This window comes from Carlito syrichta, unplaced genomic scaffold, assembly GCF_000164805.1.
Source record: "Carlito syrichta isolate Samal-C Ts95f unplaced genomic scaffold, Tarsius_syrichta-2.0.1 Scaffold314013, whole genome shotgun sequence".
NCBI lineage: Eukaryota > Metazoa > Chordata > Mammalia > Primates > Tarsiidae > Carlito > Carlito syrichta.
In genome coordinates, this window is record NW_007258109.1 from 91007 (window position 1) to 105776 (window position 14770).

Below are 14770 nucleotides of genomic sequence, written 5' to 3' on the forward strand. Positions count from 1 at the left end.
TTGATTTATTGTAGAGATGAGGTCTCACTGCCCAGGCGGATCTCGAACCCACGGGCTCAGACAATCCATTCACCTCAGCCTCCCAAAGGTGCAGGATTACAGGCTGAGCCACCGAGCCCGGCTAAGTGTCTTCTACCATACTGAAATTAAAATAAAAATTAATTATACAAATAGAGCATGAAAAATTCAAACAATAGAGAAGTCCTTCTTGTCCCCTAGTGTCCTAATTCAAGTCATTTTTCATTTGTTTTCAGAGAAGTATCTTTCCAAATATATAGACAGGAAGAAATGTATAGTTTTGTTTCCTTAATTAAATAGCATCCTGTGTTTGCCTTTTTTATTTAACAGGAGGTTTTAGAGATTTTTCCATGTAAGTATATAAGATCTGACTCTTTTCAATTGCTGTGTAGTGTTTCTTATTGCAGATGTCTAGTGCTTTCTTTAAGCATTCCTATTGCCAGGCACAGTGGCTGATGCCTGTAATCCCAGTACTTAGGGAGGCTAAGGTGAGAGGATTACCTGAGCCCGGGGGTTGGAGACTAGCCTGGGCAACTTGGTGAGACCTTGTCTCTACAATAAATCATAAAAATTAGCTGGGCTTGGTGGCGCATGCCTATAGTTCCAGCTACTTGGAAGGCTGAAGCAGAAGGATTGCCTGAGCCCAGCAGGTCAAGGTTGCAGTGGCCGTAAGCATGCCACTGCACTGTAACCTGGGCAACAGAGTGAGATGCCAACTTAAAATAAAAAAGCATTCCTATTGATGGACTTTTAGTTTAGTTCCAGTTTTCCCATATTACAGATAGTATCTGAGGTTTACCATTAGATAGGGGCCCAGGCATTGTTTTTCTTTCTTTTTCAAAGCTCCGCACATGATTCCGGTGTTGACAATTTTGTCTCTGGAATACCTTTAAAGGTGTTCTTTGGTTCTAGAATTCTGTGATTATATTTAGAGTTTCTGGTTAAATACAAAACTTCCTTGATGCCAGTCATGTTGAAGAGGTGCTATCTCATTGCCTCTCAGAGGGTATGATTCAAGGATACCCCCCATTATTGTTAATGGGGTGCTTATTAAAAATGAAGATTTTGGGCTTTATCCTAGATCTATGTAATTAAAACAGGGTTTGCCTGAGAATGTGCCCAGGAGATTCTTATATTCAGTTGTTTTTTTTTTCTCGTTCTGTCACCAAGGCTGGTGTGCAGTGAGTCATAACTCACTGCAGCCTCTATCTCGTGGGCTCAAGTGGTACTCCCTCCTCAGCTTCCAAGTAGTTGGGACTACAGGTGTGCACCACTCTGACTAATTTTTTATTTTTTATAGAGACAGGAGTCTCACTATGTTGCCCAGGCTGGACTTGAGCTTCTGGCCTCAAGAGATTCTCCTGCCTTGGCCTCCCAATGCACTAGGCTTACAGGTGTTAGCCACTGTGCCTGGCTTTGGTGATGTTTTATTATTTTATTTTATTAATTATTTTTTTGAGTTGGAGTCTCACTCTGTTACCCAGACTGGAGTTCAGTGACACGCTTCCGGCCACCACAACCTCGACCTGCTGGACTCCGGTGATCCTTCTGCCTCAGCCTTCCAAGTAGCTGAAACTACAGGCGCGCACTACTACGCCTGGCTAATTTTTTTGATTTATTATAGAGATGAGGTCTTGCCAAGTTGTCTAGGCGGGTCTCAAACCCGCGGGCTCAGGCAATTCACTCATCTTGGCCTCCCAAAGTGCGGAATTACAGGCTGAACCACTGAGCCCGGCTGGGGATGTTTAAAATAATCCTGTCAGGTCGGGTTCGGTGGCTCAGCCTGTAATTCCAGCACTTTGGGAGGTCGAGGAGAGTGGATTGCCTGAGCCGGTGGGTTCGAGACCCACCCAGGCAACTTGGCGAGACCTCGTCTCTACAATAATTCAAAAAATTAGCTGGGTGTGGTAGCACACACCTGTAGTTCTGGCTACTTGGAATGCTAAGGTGGAAGGATCGCTGGAGCCCAGCGGGATGAGACTGCAGTGGCCGGGAGCATGCCACTGCATTCCAGTCTGGGTGACAGAGTGAGACTCCCACTCAATAAATAAATAAATAAATAAATAAAAATGATCCTGTCTAGGGCTTTAAAAAAATTCAATTTGCCCCAGCCCCATTCATAGATATGTTGGTCACTGGATTTGTGAAATATCCAGCAGCTTTCATTTTAAGAAACTAGCAGGAAATTTCTGATAAGAACAATCCTAGAACAGTGGTTTCCAAGGTCACTAGACCAATGTCTACATCACCTGGAACTTGTTAGAAAGGTAATTTCTCAAACCCTCACCTAGAACTACCTTACTGTATCAGAAACCCTATGGGTGGGGCCCAGCACTCTATTTTAGTAAGTCCTCCAGGTGATTCTGATGCACACTACAGTTTGAGAAACACTGTTCTAGAGTGTGGTTTGATTTGGGGTTAAATGGGTTCTATTGATTAATGCTTAGTTCCGCATAAATCTGATCTCCATTATTGCAGATTTGTACACTGTGGATTATTTTAAATACTTTTTTGGTTATATTTATCCTAAAGCAAGGAGTGATCTTTTTTTTCTAGGATTGACGATGAGGAACAAACACGGATCAGTCTGAATTGTACTCAGAAGGCTTTGATGCAGGTGGTGGCTTTTCTCTCTCAGAACAAGCAAATTTATCAGAAGACTGAAATTCTGTCATTGGAGAAGGTAATAAAAGAATTTTATATTTGCTCTTTTATTACTGTGCATTTTCTAATGGCTTTATTGAGGTATAATTGATATATTAAAAATTGGGTTACACTTTGATGGGTTTCATTACTCTGCATTTTTCTTAGCAAAGTCACTTGTAAAGTTTTAGGTCAACAGACCATTAACTATTACCTAAAGAAGTACAAGAGGTATATGGGAGAGCTTACTCTTCTGGGAAAAGCATATTGAGAAAGAGAGACTCCAGAAGTAGGAAAATGCTGGTAATTTTTCAGGGTTACAGATTTGCTTACAGGGTTACAGGTTAGATCTCTTTTTATTTTGTACCCTCTTTCTGACTGCTGTCATTCACTTTAATTTGACAGCCATTTGTGTGATGATGATCCCTATATCTTTACTTTTTGGCTCAGAATGTTTTCTTAAGGAAAAAAAATAAAAGAACCCCTCTTTCCAACTGCTTTCTGAATATTTCCCATTTACAGAACTCACAAGTATTTAAAATCCAGTATATGCGAATGTTGACTTTATCCCTATCCCATCCCTTGATATATTTTTTAAATTTCATTTTTAAAATTTATTTATTTATTTATTTAAGCAGGATTTATTGAGAGGACAGAAAAGCTCCAACAGAGGGAGGGGACCCAAGGGGATTGCCCTATTTATTTTTAATTTTTATATTTTTGAGTCTGGGTCTTACTGAAGCCCTGGCTGGATTGTAGTGGCATGATGATGGCTCTTGCAGCCTCGACCTCCTGAGTTTAGGCAATCCTTCCACTCGGCCTCCTGAGTAGCTGGGACTACAGACATGTGCCACCATGCCAGGCTAATTTTTTTTTTTGAGTTGGAGTCTCACTCTTTTGCCCAGGCTGGAATGCAATGGCATGCTCACAGCCACTGCAGCCTCGAATTGCTGGGCTCAGTGATCCTTCCGCCTCAGCCTTCCAAGTAGCTGGAACTACAGGCATGCGTCACCATGCCCAGCTAATTTTTTGATTTATTGTAGAAAGAAGTCTTACCAAGTTGCCCATGCTGGTCTCGAACCTGTGGGCTCAGGCAGTCCTTTCATCTCAGCCTCCCAAAGTTCTGGGATAATAGACATGAGCCACTGCACCTGGCCCTGGATAATTTTTTTGGTTTTTTTTGTTTGTTTTTTTTTAGTTGGAGTCTCACTCTGTCGCCCAGACTGGAGTGCAGTGGCCGCTCCCGGCCACCGCAGCCTTGACCTGCTGGGCTCCGGCGATCCTTCCGCCTCAGCCTTCCAAGTAGCCGGAATTACAGACATGTGCTACCACGCCCCGCTGATTTTTTAATTTATTGTAGAGATGAGGTCTCGCTGCCCAGGCGGGTTTCGAACCCGCGAACTCAGGCAATCCACTCACCTCAGCCTCCCAAAGGCGCGGGATTACAGGCTGAATCACAGAGCCTGGCCTAGATAATTTATTAAAAATTATTTTTTGAGCCAGGCGCAGTGGCTTGCACCTATCATCCCAGAACTTTGGAAGGTGGGGCAAGAAGATTGGAATTCGAGACCAGCCTAGCAATCTTGATGAGACCTCGTCTCTACAATAAATAAAAAAATTAGTCAGGTGAGGTGGTACATGCCTGTGGTTCCACTACTTGGAAGGCTGAGGTAGAAGGAGGATTATCTGAGCTCAGCAAGTCGAGGGTGTGGTGGCTGTGAGTGTCACTGTACTCCAGCTTGGGCAGCAGAGTAAGACTCCAACTCAAATAAATAAATAAGTGAAACAAAAAAGAGATTGGGCCATTGTTTGCTAAGTTCTGGTCTGGCCATGTGGTTCTTTGAGTTATGACTACCATGTTTTTTCTAAGCTTTGATCCCCTCTCCTACCTTGGAAAGGTGAATCTCCTCATCTCTTATTCTCTTAGTCGTCTCTCTCTCTCTCATTTACTTTCTAAATAAACTATATCTTCCTTTTTTTTTTTTTTTGAGTTGGAGTCTCACTCTGTTGCCCAGACTGGAGTGCAGAGGCCACCGCAGCCTTGACCTGCTGGGATCCGGTGATCCTTCCACCTCAGCCTTCCAGGTAGCTGGAACTACAGGCATGCGCTACCACGCCCGGCTAATTTTTGATTTATTGTAGAGATGAGGTCTCGCCAAGTTGCCCAGGCGGGTCTTGAACCCGTGGGCTTAGGCAATTCACTCACCTCGGCCTCCCAAAGCATGGGATTACAGGCTGAGCCGGGCTATATTTTCCAATCTAAAAAAAAAAAATTTGTAGAGACGAGGTCTCACAAGTTGTCTAGGCTTGTCTTGAACTCCTGGGCTCAAGCAGTTCTCCTGCCTTAGCCTCCCTTAGTCTACTGGGATTACAGGCATAAAGCAACCACACCTGACCAAATTTCATTTTCTAAAAACGTCATACTAAGTTATCATTATCTCCTGCATTTTCCAAGTTTTCACACCTCCTTCTGTGCTCTTGTAAATCCAAACCCTCAGGTTTGGAACACTTCTCTTCCCTCTCCTGGGATGTTAGTGTACTTTTCGCTAGGCGCCCACAGAAGGCTTTCCAGGCTATTTTTTTTTTTTAACACGTGAAGTTTCACCAAGTTGTCCAGGCGGGTCACAAGCCCCTGGGCTCAGGCAATCCTCTTGCCTCCGCCTCTCAAAGTGCTGGGATTACGGGCGTGAGTGGTCCAGGCTTTTAGCATAGTGTACAAGTCCTTAATGACTGGATGCAGCCTCCAGCCTCATCTCCTGCCCCATCACATACTCTGCATGGCAGCCTTACTGTCTATTTTAGACCCGCCCCCATGGTGTTTTCTGTCACACCTTTGGCACCATACTCCTGTTTAGAATGTCTTTCTGTCGCTGGGTGCGTCAGTGTCTCTTGCCTGTAATCCCAGCACTTTGGGAGGTGGTGGTAAGAGATTGCCTGAGCTCAGGGGTTCGAGACCAGCCTGAGCAACTTGGTGAGACCTTGTATCTACAATAATTTTTTTAAAAGCTGGGCATGAGCCGGGCTCAGTAGCTCAGCCTGTAATCCTGCGCCTTTGGGAGGCTGAGGTGAGTGGATTGCCTGAGCCAGCGGGTTCGAGACCCGCCTGGGCAGCAAGACCTCATCTCTACAATAAATCCAAAAAATCAGCTGGGCGTGGTAGCACATGCCTGTAATTCCGGCTACTCGGAAGGCTGAGGCGGAAGGATCGCCGGAGCCCAGCAGGTCGAGGCTGCGGTGGCTGGGAGCGGCCACTGCACTCTAGTCTGGGCGACAGAGTGAGACTCCAACTCAAAAATAAATAAATAAATAAATAAATAAAATAAAATAAAATAAAAGCTGGGCACGGTGGCACATGCCTGTGGTTCCAGGCTGAGGCAGAAGTATCACCTGAGCCTAGCCGGTCAAGGCTGCGGTGTCCGTGAGCATGCCACTGCACTCCAGCCTGGGCGACAGAGTGAGACTCCGACTCAATAAAAAAAAGTAGAATGACTTTCCATGCTTCATCCTGCCTCTGTTTCCTGCTATACCGCCTTGACATCACTCACTGTTTAACTCTTTTCAGCTTTGCTCTAAGACCCAAGTTCCTGTAAAGCCTTCTTTGATTCCATTTCCTCCAGTTTCCCAGCACCCCAAAGTCCAGCTCATTTAGTTATTCCTTTGTGCTCCGATAACAGTAACACCTACCATGTATTTAAATGTTTTCATGATTACTTATTTAAACAACCTTCTTAGGAGGCTGTGAGCTTCTGAAAGTCAGAATGCTTTTGCCAGGTTTGCCTTCCCAAACTTAAGCCTGAAGCTGGCTATAATGAGCTCGGTTTTCATGTTTTATTGATTTCAGCAGTTTTCTTTAGGACTGATAACAGACAGTGTTTCTAACTTCTGTTTGTCTTTAGCCTTTGCTTCTGCATACTGGAATGGGACGGTTATGCACGCTGGATGAATCTGTCACCCTGGCCGCCATGATTGACCGAATCAAAAGACACCTGAAATTATCTCATATTCGCTTAGCTCTTGGGGTAGGGAGGACCTTAGGTAAATATATCTCTTTCATGTATCCAGTATACTTACTGATAACATTAGACAGAGGTTGGAATTATTGGCTGTATTGATATGAGTGTAGAGAATGTGTTGTCTCATGGGAGATAACTGGTTTACTTTATCGATCAGGTGGGCTAGGTTTTGCCATTGCTTAATTCATGAGGTTTATTTCTCAGTCATACTGCATATTCATCTCAAGTTAGTAGAGGAAGCCTGGTTGTTGTTGACCGGTCAGTATTGCAGACAGAATTCAGGAGCATCTTAAGCCAGCAGTTAAAAATTCCAGTCTGGAAATGATGCATGTCACTTCTACTCAACTCACTTTCCAGAATTGGTCCCATTGCCCAGTACAACCCAGGGAGGACATAAAGTACAGTCTTGTACCATGTAGCCAGAAGAAAGCTGAAATCATGATCGCCACAGTTACAACATACATTTTTTTTTTTTTTTTGAGTCCGAGTCTCACTGTGTCGCCCAGACTGGAGTGCAGTGACTGCTCCCAGCCACTGCAAGCCTCGACCGGCTGGGCTCTGGCAATCCTTCCGCCTCAGCCTTCTAAGTAGCTGGAACTACAGGCAGACGCTACCATGCATGGCTAATTTTTGATTTATTATAGTGATGAGGTCTCACCAAGTTGCCCAGGCAGGTCTCTAACCCACAGGCTCAGGCAATTCACTCACCTCGGCCTCCCAAAGCACGGGATTTACAGGCTGAGCCACTGAGCCTGGCCTTACAACATACATTTTGCACTTCTCGAGAAGGGTGATACCTCATAACAAGGAGCTGCAGAGGGCTCTGACCTGCTGCAGCTTCTGAATCTTGGAGGCACTGGCTTTTCTTCTGGCTTTTCCTAGTACTTGTGGGAACAAAGAGAGTGGACAGACATTTGTTGGACACCTGAGTAAGCCCAGCACTGTGATGTCTCTCCTAAGTATGTGAATTCCCACTGCAGAGGCAGTGGGCACAGTGGTCCAGGGTATGGATTCTGAGCTCAGACAAACTGGGTTCAAATTTCTGTGCAAATTCTAATACTCTAATGAAAGGGAATTGTAAAGCATTGTCTTGTTTCCTTTGTCTTGAAGAGTCCCACATCCATGCTGTGGCCCTGTGTGCTGGTTCCGGGAGCAGCATTCTGCAGGGCATAGAGGCCGACCTTTACCTCACAGGTGGGATGGCCTTTGGATCTCTCTTTTCCAGCTGGGTTTTTTTTTTTTACAAATTCAACATAAGCAGATTTTAGCACAGTGCCTGGCACATAGATGATATCTAATACATACTTTTTTGAACCTGAACTAAACAGGAACTACACCAAAATTGGGGACATACTCTTTTCTTTTTTTGAGTCAGAGTCTCACTCTGTTGACCAGGCTGGAGTGCAGTGTGGCATGCTCAACCTGCTGGGCTCAGGTGATCCTGCTGCCTCAGCCTTCCAAGTAGCTGGAACAGCAGGCATGCACCACCATGCCCAGCTAATTTTTATGGTTTATTGTAGAGACGAGGTCTCACCAAGTTGCCCAGGCTGGTTTCAAGCCGCTGGGCTCAGTCAATCCTCTGGCCTCAGCCTCCCAAAGTTCTGGGATTACAGGCATTAGCCACCACACCTGGCTTAAAATTTTACTTTTCATGAACAAGCCAAATTGTGCACAGTACACTTTTTGCTCTTAAATTAGAAGTCATCAAATTCACAGGAAAATTCAAAACACTGTATTTGAGTTTTCCTTGAATCTTTTCACAGAAGATAAGATCCTCTCCTACCAATAACTTCACAATTTCTAGGAATTTTGCCTAAATCAAATAAAAATACTGTTTTTGTTGTTGTTTATTTCTTATTTATTTTGAGTTAGAGTCTCACTCTTGTCTCACAGGCTGGAGTGCAGTGGCACGCTCATGGCCACCACATCCTTGACCTGCTGGGCTCAGGTGATCCTTCTGCCTCAGCCCTTCCAAGTAGCTGGAATTATAGGCATGCACCATCACGCCCAGATAATTTTTTGTTTTATTGTAGAGTCGAGGTCTTACCAAGCTGCCCAAGCTGGTCTTGAACCCCTGGACTCAATACTCTCACCTCTGTCTCCCAAAGTTCTGGGATTACAGGCGTGAGCCACTGCGCCCAGCCTATTGCTTATTTCTTAAGACTCATAATGAAGTTTGAAACTGTTTTTAATGTAGAAATAATTCTGAATTCATTTTATCCTTATGAATTAGACTAAAGGTTGATGCTGAAAATACCGGTATTCACCAAGCATAAAGAGTCTCCTAGGAAGTGTACCTAGGATTTTCTGAGGTATTTCCTATATAAGAAGCAAACTTTCTGAAGGCCTGTTTTACTTAGCAGTGGTCCTTTGTGTGATTCTGGAAACACTTTGAATGGGTGTTCTTCCAGACCTGGTTCTGGCTGGGTATGTTGGATTGGATACATGCCTTGGGTCTGCCAAGAACAAAGAAGTTGGAATTCTCAGTGGGATGGCTTCTCCCTCTTTTTAGGTTGGAGGACATATGAGAAAACTGGACACAGTCTTCTAGTTTTATATGGAAGTAGTTCTAGAGTATTACATGTACTTCATATAGAACATGAACTTGGCATTCCTGCTGCTGTGGTTCTACATGCCCTAGGTTCCATGTCTGATACTAAGTATTTGCTCTTTCCTGTTGGCAGGTGAGATGTCCCACCATGATGTTCTGGATGCTTCTTCCCGAGGAATAAGTGTCATCCTCTGTGAACATAGCAACACTGAACGAGGTTTTCTTTCTGACCTTCGAGATATGCTGGGTGCTCACTTGGAGAATAAGATAAATATCATCCTGTCAGAGACAGACAGGGACCCTCTTCACATAGTATAACACAGAAACACCAGGATAACAGTCTATAAATCAATTGGGTCCCAACTATAGTTCTTAACAGGAGTCTATGGAGTTGCTTTCCTTCCAGGAGAGTGTCTTAGAATGTGTTATCATTTCTAGTGTTTTAATCTGGCTCACCAAATGTCCTATAGCTGTGTTATTCCATTTTGTGCTGCTATAAAGGAATACCTGAGATTGGGCAAATTAAAAGAAAAGAGTTATATTTGGCTTACAGTGCCAGCATCTGGGCTTCTAGTGAGATTTCAGGAAGTTTACAATCGCAGCAGAAGGTAGAGAGGGAGCAGGTGTGTCACATGGTGAGAGCAGAAGCAGAGAAGGAGGTGGTGGCTTTTTTTGTGTGTGTTGGAGTCTCACTCTGTTGCCCAGGCTGGAGTGCAGTGGCATGCTCACTGCCACGCCAGCGTCAACCAGCTGGGCTACGGCGATCCTTCCACCTCAACCTTCCAAACTACCAGAACTACAGGTGCACACTACCACACCTGGCCAATTTTTTTTTTTTAATTGTAGAGATGAGGTCTCCCCAAGTTGCCCAGGCTGGTAGCTTTGCCCAGGCTGGTACCTCTGCCCAGACTGGTACCTACAGCAATGCAGGTAACATTTCAACAGGAGATTTGGAGGGGATAACAATCCAAACTATATCTGTAGTTCATAAGGTAAAAACAGTGTTACAACTATCATATTAAAGAACAATTGTTTGTTATAAACTCTAGGAAAGACTGATTAAGTCTATTAACACTCGTTTTAAGTAGCTCAGGTAATTCTCTCCTTAATAATAGATGGAATGTGTCAATCTGGGTAGGCGCCGTGGCTTACACCTGTAATTCCCACTACTTGGGAGGCTGAGGTGGGAAGATGGCTTGAGGCCAGGAGTTCAACACCAGCTTGGGCAATATAGTGAGACCACTTTGCTACAAAATAAGTAAATAGATATTTCTGCCCTTGGTTTAAAAAGTAGCTTCTTGGGGGTGATAAGGTCTATGTCCCTGTTTCTAGTTCCACTTGAATTCCATTCTCTCCTATAAATTTCAGAATCAAGATGAGATTTATCAGGAATTTTTTAAAAATACACGATCGTTATTCATTCATATTACTGTTTACCTTATTGCATTTTAGGAAATCACCTATGATTTTTTTCTCTTCCACAGTTATTTGTTTCTGCTTTCTGCTCTGTCCCTTTCCTCTCTTTGGACAATGAGCTTGGCTGCTCAGGCAGGGGGCAGTGCCAGTGAAATTCCAGAGGATAAAGAACAAAGCTATCTCAAGATGTCACCTTGTCCCGTTTACTTTGGCCCTATTTCCCTAGCTGCCCCTGACAGCCCATGCTGCACAGGGCAGATACCTCTCCCTCCTGAGGACTGCGTTTCCCAGCAGTCTGACCAGTTTCAACTTCAGGCACCCATGGATCACCTACCACATATAATCTTGAATTCATATTTTCATATAAAGCACCTTCCTCTTTTTTTACTTATTTCCTTTTTTTTTTTGAGTTGGAGTCTCACTCTGTTGCCCAGACTGGAGTGCAGTGGCCGCTCCCAGCCACCGCAGCCTTGACCTGCTGGGCTCCGGCAATGCTTCCGCCTCAGCCTTCCAAGTAGCTGAACTACAGGCACGCGCTACCATGCCCGGCTAATTTTTGATTTATTGTAGAGATGAGGTCTCGCCAAGTTGCCCAGGCAGGTCTCGAACCCGCAGGCTCAGACAATCCACTCACCTCAGCCTCCCAAAGGCACGGGATTACAGGCTGAACCACCGAGCCCGGCTTTTACTTATTTTCATTGTAAAATTAACAAACATAAAATATACCATTTTATTCCCCCCCAATTCACTATTTTAAAGTGAATTCAGTAGCTTTAGTACATTCACAATGTTGGACAGTCATTACCCTCCCCACTTTTTTTTCGTTTAATGTAAAAAAAAAAGTTTCTTCACTCATAGTTCTGGAGCCTGGGTTTGAATCCAGGTGCTGCGGGGGGGAGGATCCTTCCTCCTCCATCTTCTGGTGGCTGTTAGCTGCCCTGGAGGCTACACCACTTGTCTCTGCTTCGGTGGCCACACTTTTCCTCTTCTGTCTGGGGAGTCTTCCCAAACGTTTCTCATCACCCCAGAAGCCAGCCCTGCTAATAGCTCCCTTTTCCTGCCCCACACCTGCTTCCTGCACCTGTGAATTTGTCTATTCTGTTAAAGGGTCCCACAGCCTGAGTCTGTCGTCTCTGGTGCCTGGCTTCTCTCCCTCAGTACATTTTCTCCATTCTTGCTGACTTTGTGTATGCTTATTAGATGTAATCAAACATTAAATGTATTGTTTGATTCTCTTCTCATTTGTTTTTTTCTTTTTTTTGAGAAAGTAGGATTTATTGAGAGGACAGAGAAGCTCCCACAGTGGGAGGGGACCGGAAGGGGTTAGCCCTCATTTGTTTTTCTGTATGTTCATTTGAAGGAAGTTTTATTTCCCATCCATTATAACTTTTGAATATTTACTTCATATTAAATACAAAAGAACATTGCTCAAAAGAAATGTCATTTTTAAGCTTGGTATCTAATGCTGTTTTATGTTGTTTTGCTAATTTAAATAAACAAGGCCACATTTTTTTTTTTACTTGAGATAGTGGTTTAGCAATCTCTACTCCTGAAAGCAAGTCAGGCTGAGGAAGGACACATGTTCTGTCACAGGCTTTGCGTGGCCCTAGGAAAGTGGTCTTAGCACTGTAGGAATTACAGATGGACTGCATATTCCAGGAGGAAGGTTGCAGGTTGTAGGGACAGTGTTCCCACCTCTGTTCCCACCTTTGTTCCACATCCATCAGGGCCTCACAGGGACAACATGCTACCTTGGGCACCACCTCACATAATACCCATGCACGTGTACATGGAGGCGCTCTTACCATCAAGGTGGGATCCAAATCAGACACCTGGGGTGGGAGAGGAATGTGACTGGCCAGGTGATGGTATTAAAATATGTACATTGTTTCTTAGACATAATGCTATTGCACACTTAATAGAGTACAGCATAGTATAAACATAACTTTTTTTTTTTTGGAGTCAGTCTCGCTCTGTCACCCAGAGTGGAGTGCAGTGGCACACTCATGGCCACTGCAACCTCGACCTGCTAGGTTCAGGCAATCCTTCTGCCTCAACCTTCCAAGTAGCCGGAACCACAGATGTGCGACGCCATGCCCCACTAATTTTATGATTTATTGTAGAGACAAGGTCTCGAACCCCTGGACTCAGGCAATCCTCTCACCTTAGCCTCCCAAAGTGCTGGGATTACAGGCATGAGCCACCACGCCCAACTTAAACATAACTTCTATATGCACTGGGAAACCCAACAATATGTGTCTTGCTTTACTGAGGTATTTGCTTTATTGTGGTGCTCTGTAAATTAACCTGTAATATGTCCAAGGTGTGCCTGTATATAATACAAATACTCCAAAATTTAAAAAAATAAAAAATCCTAAACACTTCTGGTTCCAACTATTTCGGATAAGGAATAGTCAACCATATTTTAAGATGTTGATTGCTAAAAGTATAGTTTTTGTTTGTTTGTTTGAGTCAGAGTCTCACTTTGTTGCCCAGGCTGGAGTGCAGTGACACGTTCATGGCCACCGCCTGCTGGGCTCAAGCAATCCAGGCACGCACTACCACGCCTGGCTTATTTTTTTTAAATGTATTTTAGAGGTCTAACCAAGTTGCCCAGGCTGGTCTTGAACCCCTGGGCTCAGGCAATCCTCTTGGGGCCTCCCAAAGTGCTAGGATTGCAAGCTTAAGCCACCATGCCTGGCCTATATTGCTGCTTTTCAAAGTTTAATGTGTATGAGAACACCTGGAGATTTAGTTAAAATGCAGATAGAATCAGATGCTTGCATAGTGTCCAAGAATTTCTGGGCTCCCAAGAGATACTGATGCTGCCATTTTGAAGACCATAACTCTAGGTAGCAAAGGCAAAGATGGTAACCTAAATACTTGGGAAGGCTTGAAGAAAAGTGACACATATAAAAATTATTATGGGCCGGGCTCAGTGGCTCAGCCTGTAATCCCAGCACTTTGGGAGGCTGAGGTGAGTGGACTGCCTGAGCCTGTGGGTTCGAGAACAGCCCGGACAACTTAGGAGACCTCGTCTCTACAATAAATCAAAAATCAGCTGGGTGTGGTAGTGCACACCTGTAGTTCTGGCTACTTGGAAGGTTGAGGCAGAAGGATCACCAGAGCCCAGCAAATCGACGCTGTGGCTATGAGCCTGCCACTACACTCCAGTCTGGGTAACAGAGTGAGACTGACTCAAAAAAAAAGAATGTATATATTATTATGAAAATGTGATAATGAATTTTATGTTATACTCATCTTGAAAGTGTTTTCCATAGCACCAATCATTTCAAACTTTATTCAACACATTAAGGATGCTGAGAACGGGTGCGGTGGTTCATGCCTATAATCCCAGCACTTTGGGAGGCCCTAGTGAGAGGACTGCCTGAGCCTGCGGGTTCAAGACCAGCCGGGGCAACTTGGTGAAACCTCAGCTCTTAAAAAAAAAAGGATGCTGAAACTTTAAATGTTATTAAAATCTCATAAGTAATATTTCATATTTCATCTTCACATCCTCACAACTACTGTCTGGTGGAGAGCCTTCTATGTAGTAAGTGCTCAACATTAATTAAAATGGCTTAAGAGCAATTTGGAAAGTCACCATGTGAGACACTCTCCTAACGGAGAAATCAAGTAATTACAGTACACAAAACCTTAAACAAAGTCCTTATATAATACTTTATCCACCCCATGGTTTTTAGAAGCCACAGGATCCTGATAAGGCAGACCTTCATGACCATCATGGTGATTACTCAGGACTAGGCTTGGAGGGGTCATCTCATCTAGAATGGAGGAAAGTGAACTCTCAACAATGCTACTACTGGTTCCATATTTGAATTAGCTGAAACAAACAACAACAACAAAAGAATAAGCTAAAACTTTTTAGCAATTTTGTTTATTTTTGTTGTTGTTGTTTTGAGTTGGCGTCTTACTCTGTTGCCCAGATTGGAGTGCAGTGGCTGCTCCCAGTCACTGCAGCCTCGACCTGCTGAGCTCCAGCGATCCTTCCATCTCAGCCTTCCAAGTAGCTGGAACTATAGGCGCGCCCTACCACGCCCGGCTAATTTTTTTATTTATTGTAGAGATGAGGTCTTGCCAAGTTGCCCAGGTGGGTCTCGAACCCGCG

General features: G+C 44.1%; 1 protein-coding gene across 2 annotated transcripts in view; it reads left to right on the top strand.

Moving 5' to 3' along the window:
* The window catches only part of NIF3L1 (NGG1 interacting factor 3 like 1), an 18350-nt gene extending 8473 nt beyond the window's left edge, over positions 1-9877 (top strand). The window contains exons 4-7 of one of the 2 annotated variants that reach the window (XM_008070773.2): positions 2575-2701; positions 6558-6696; positions 7785-7868; positions 9359-9877. In XM_008070773.2, coding sequence (XP_008068964.1) covers positions 2575-2701; positions 6558-6696; positions 7785-7868; positions 9359-9543 — 535 coding nt within the window. In that variant the 3' untranslated portion in view covers positions 9544-9877. The remainder of the gene's footprint in view (positions 1-2574; positions 2702-6557; positions 6697-7784; positions 7869-9358) is intronic. The other variant, XM_008070774.2, reaches the window with a different exon arrangement.
* Positions 9878-14770: the final 4893 nt, after the last annotated feature.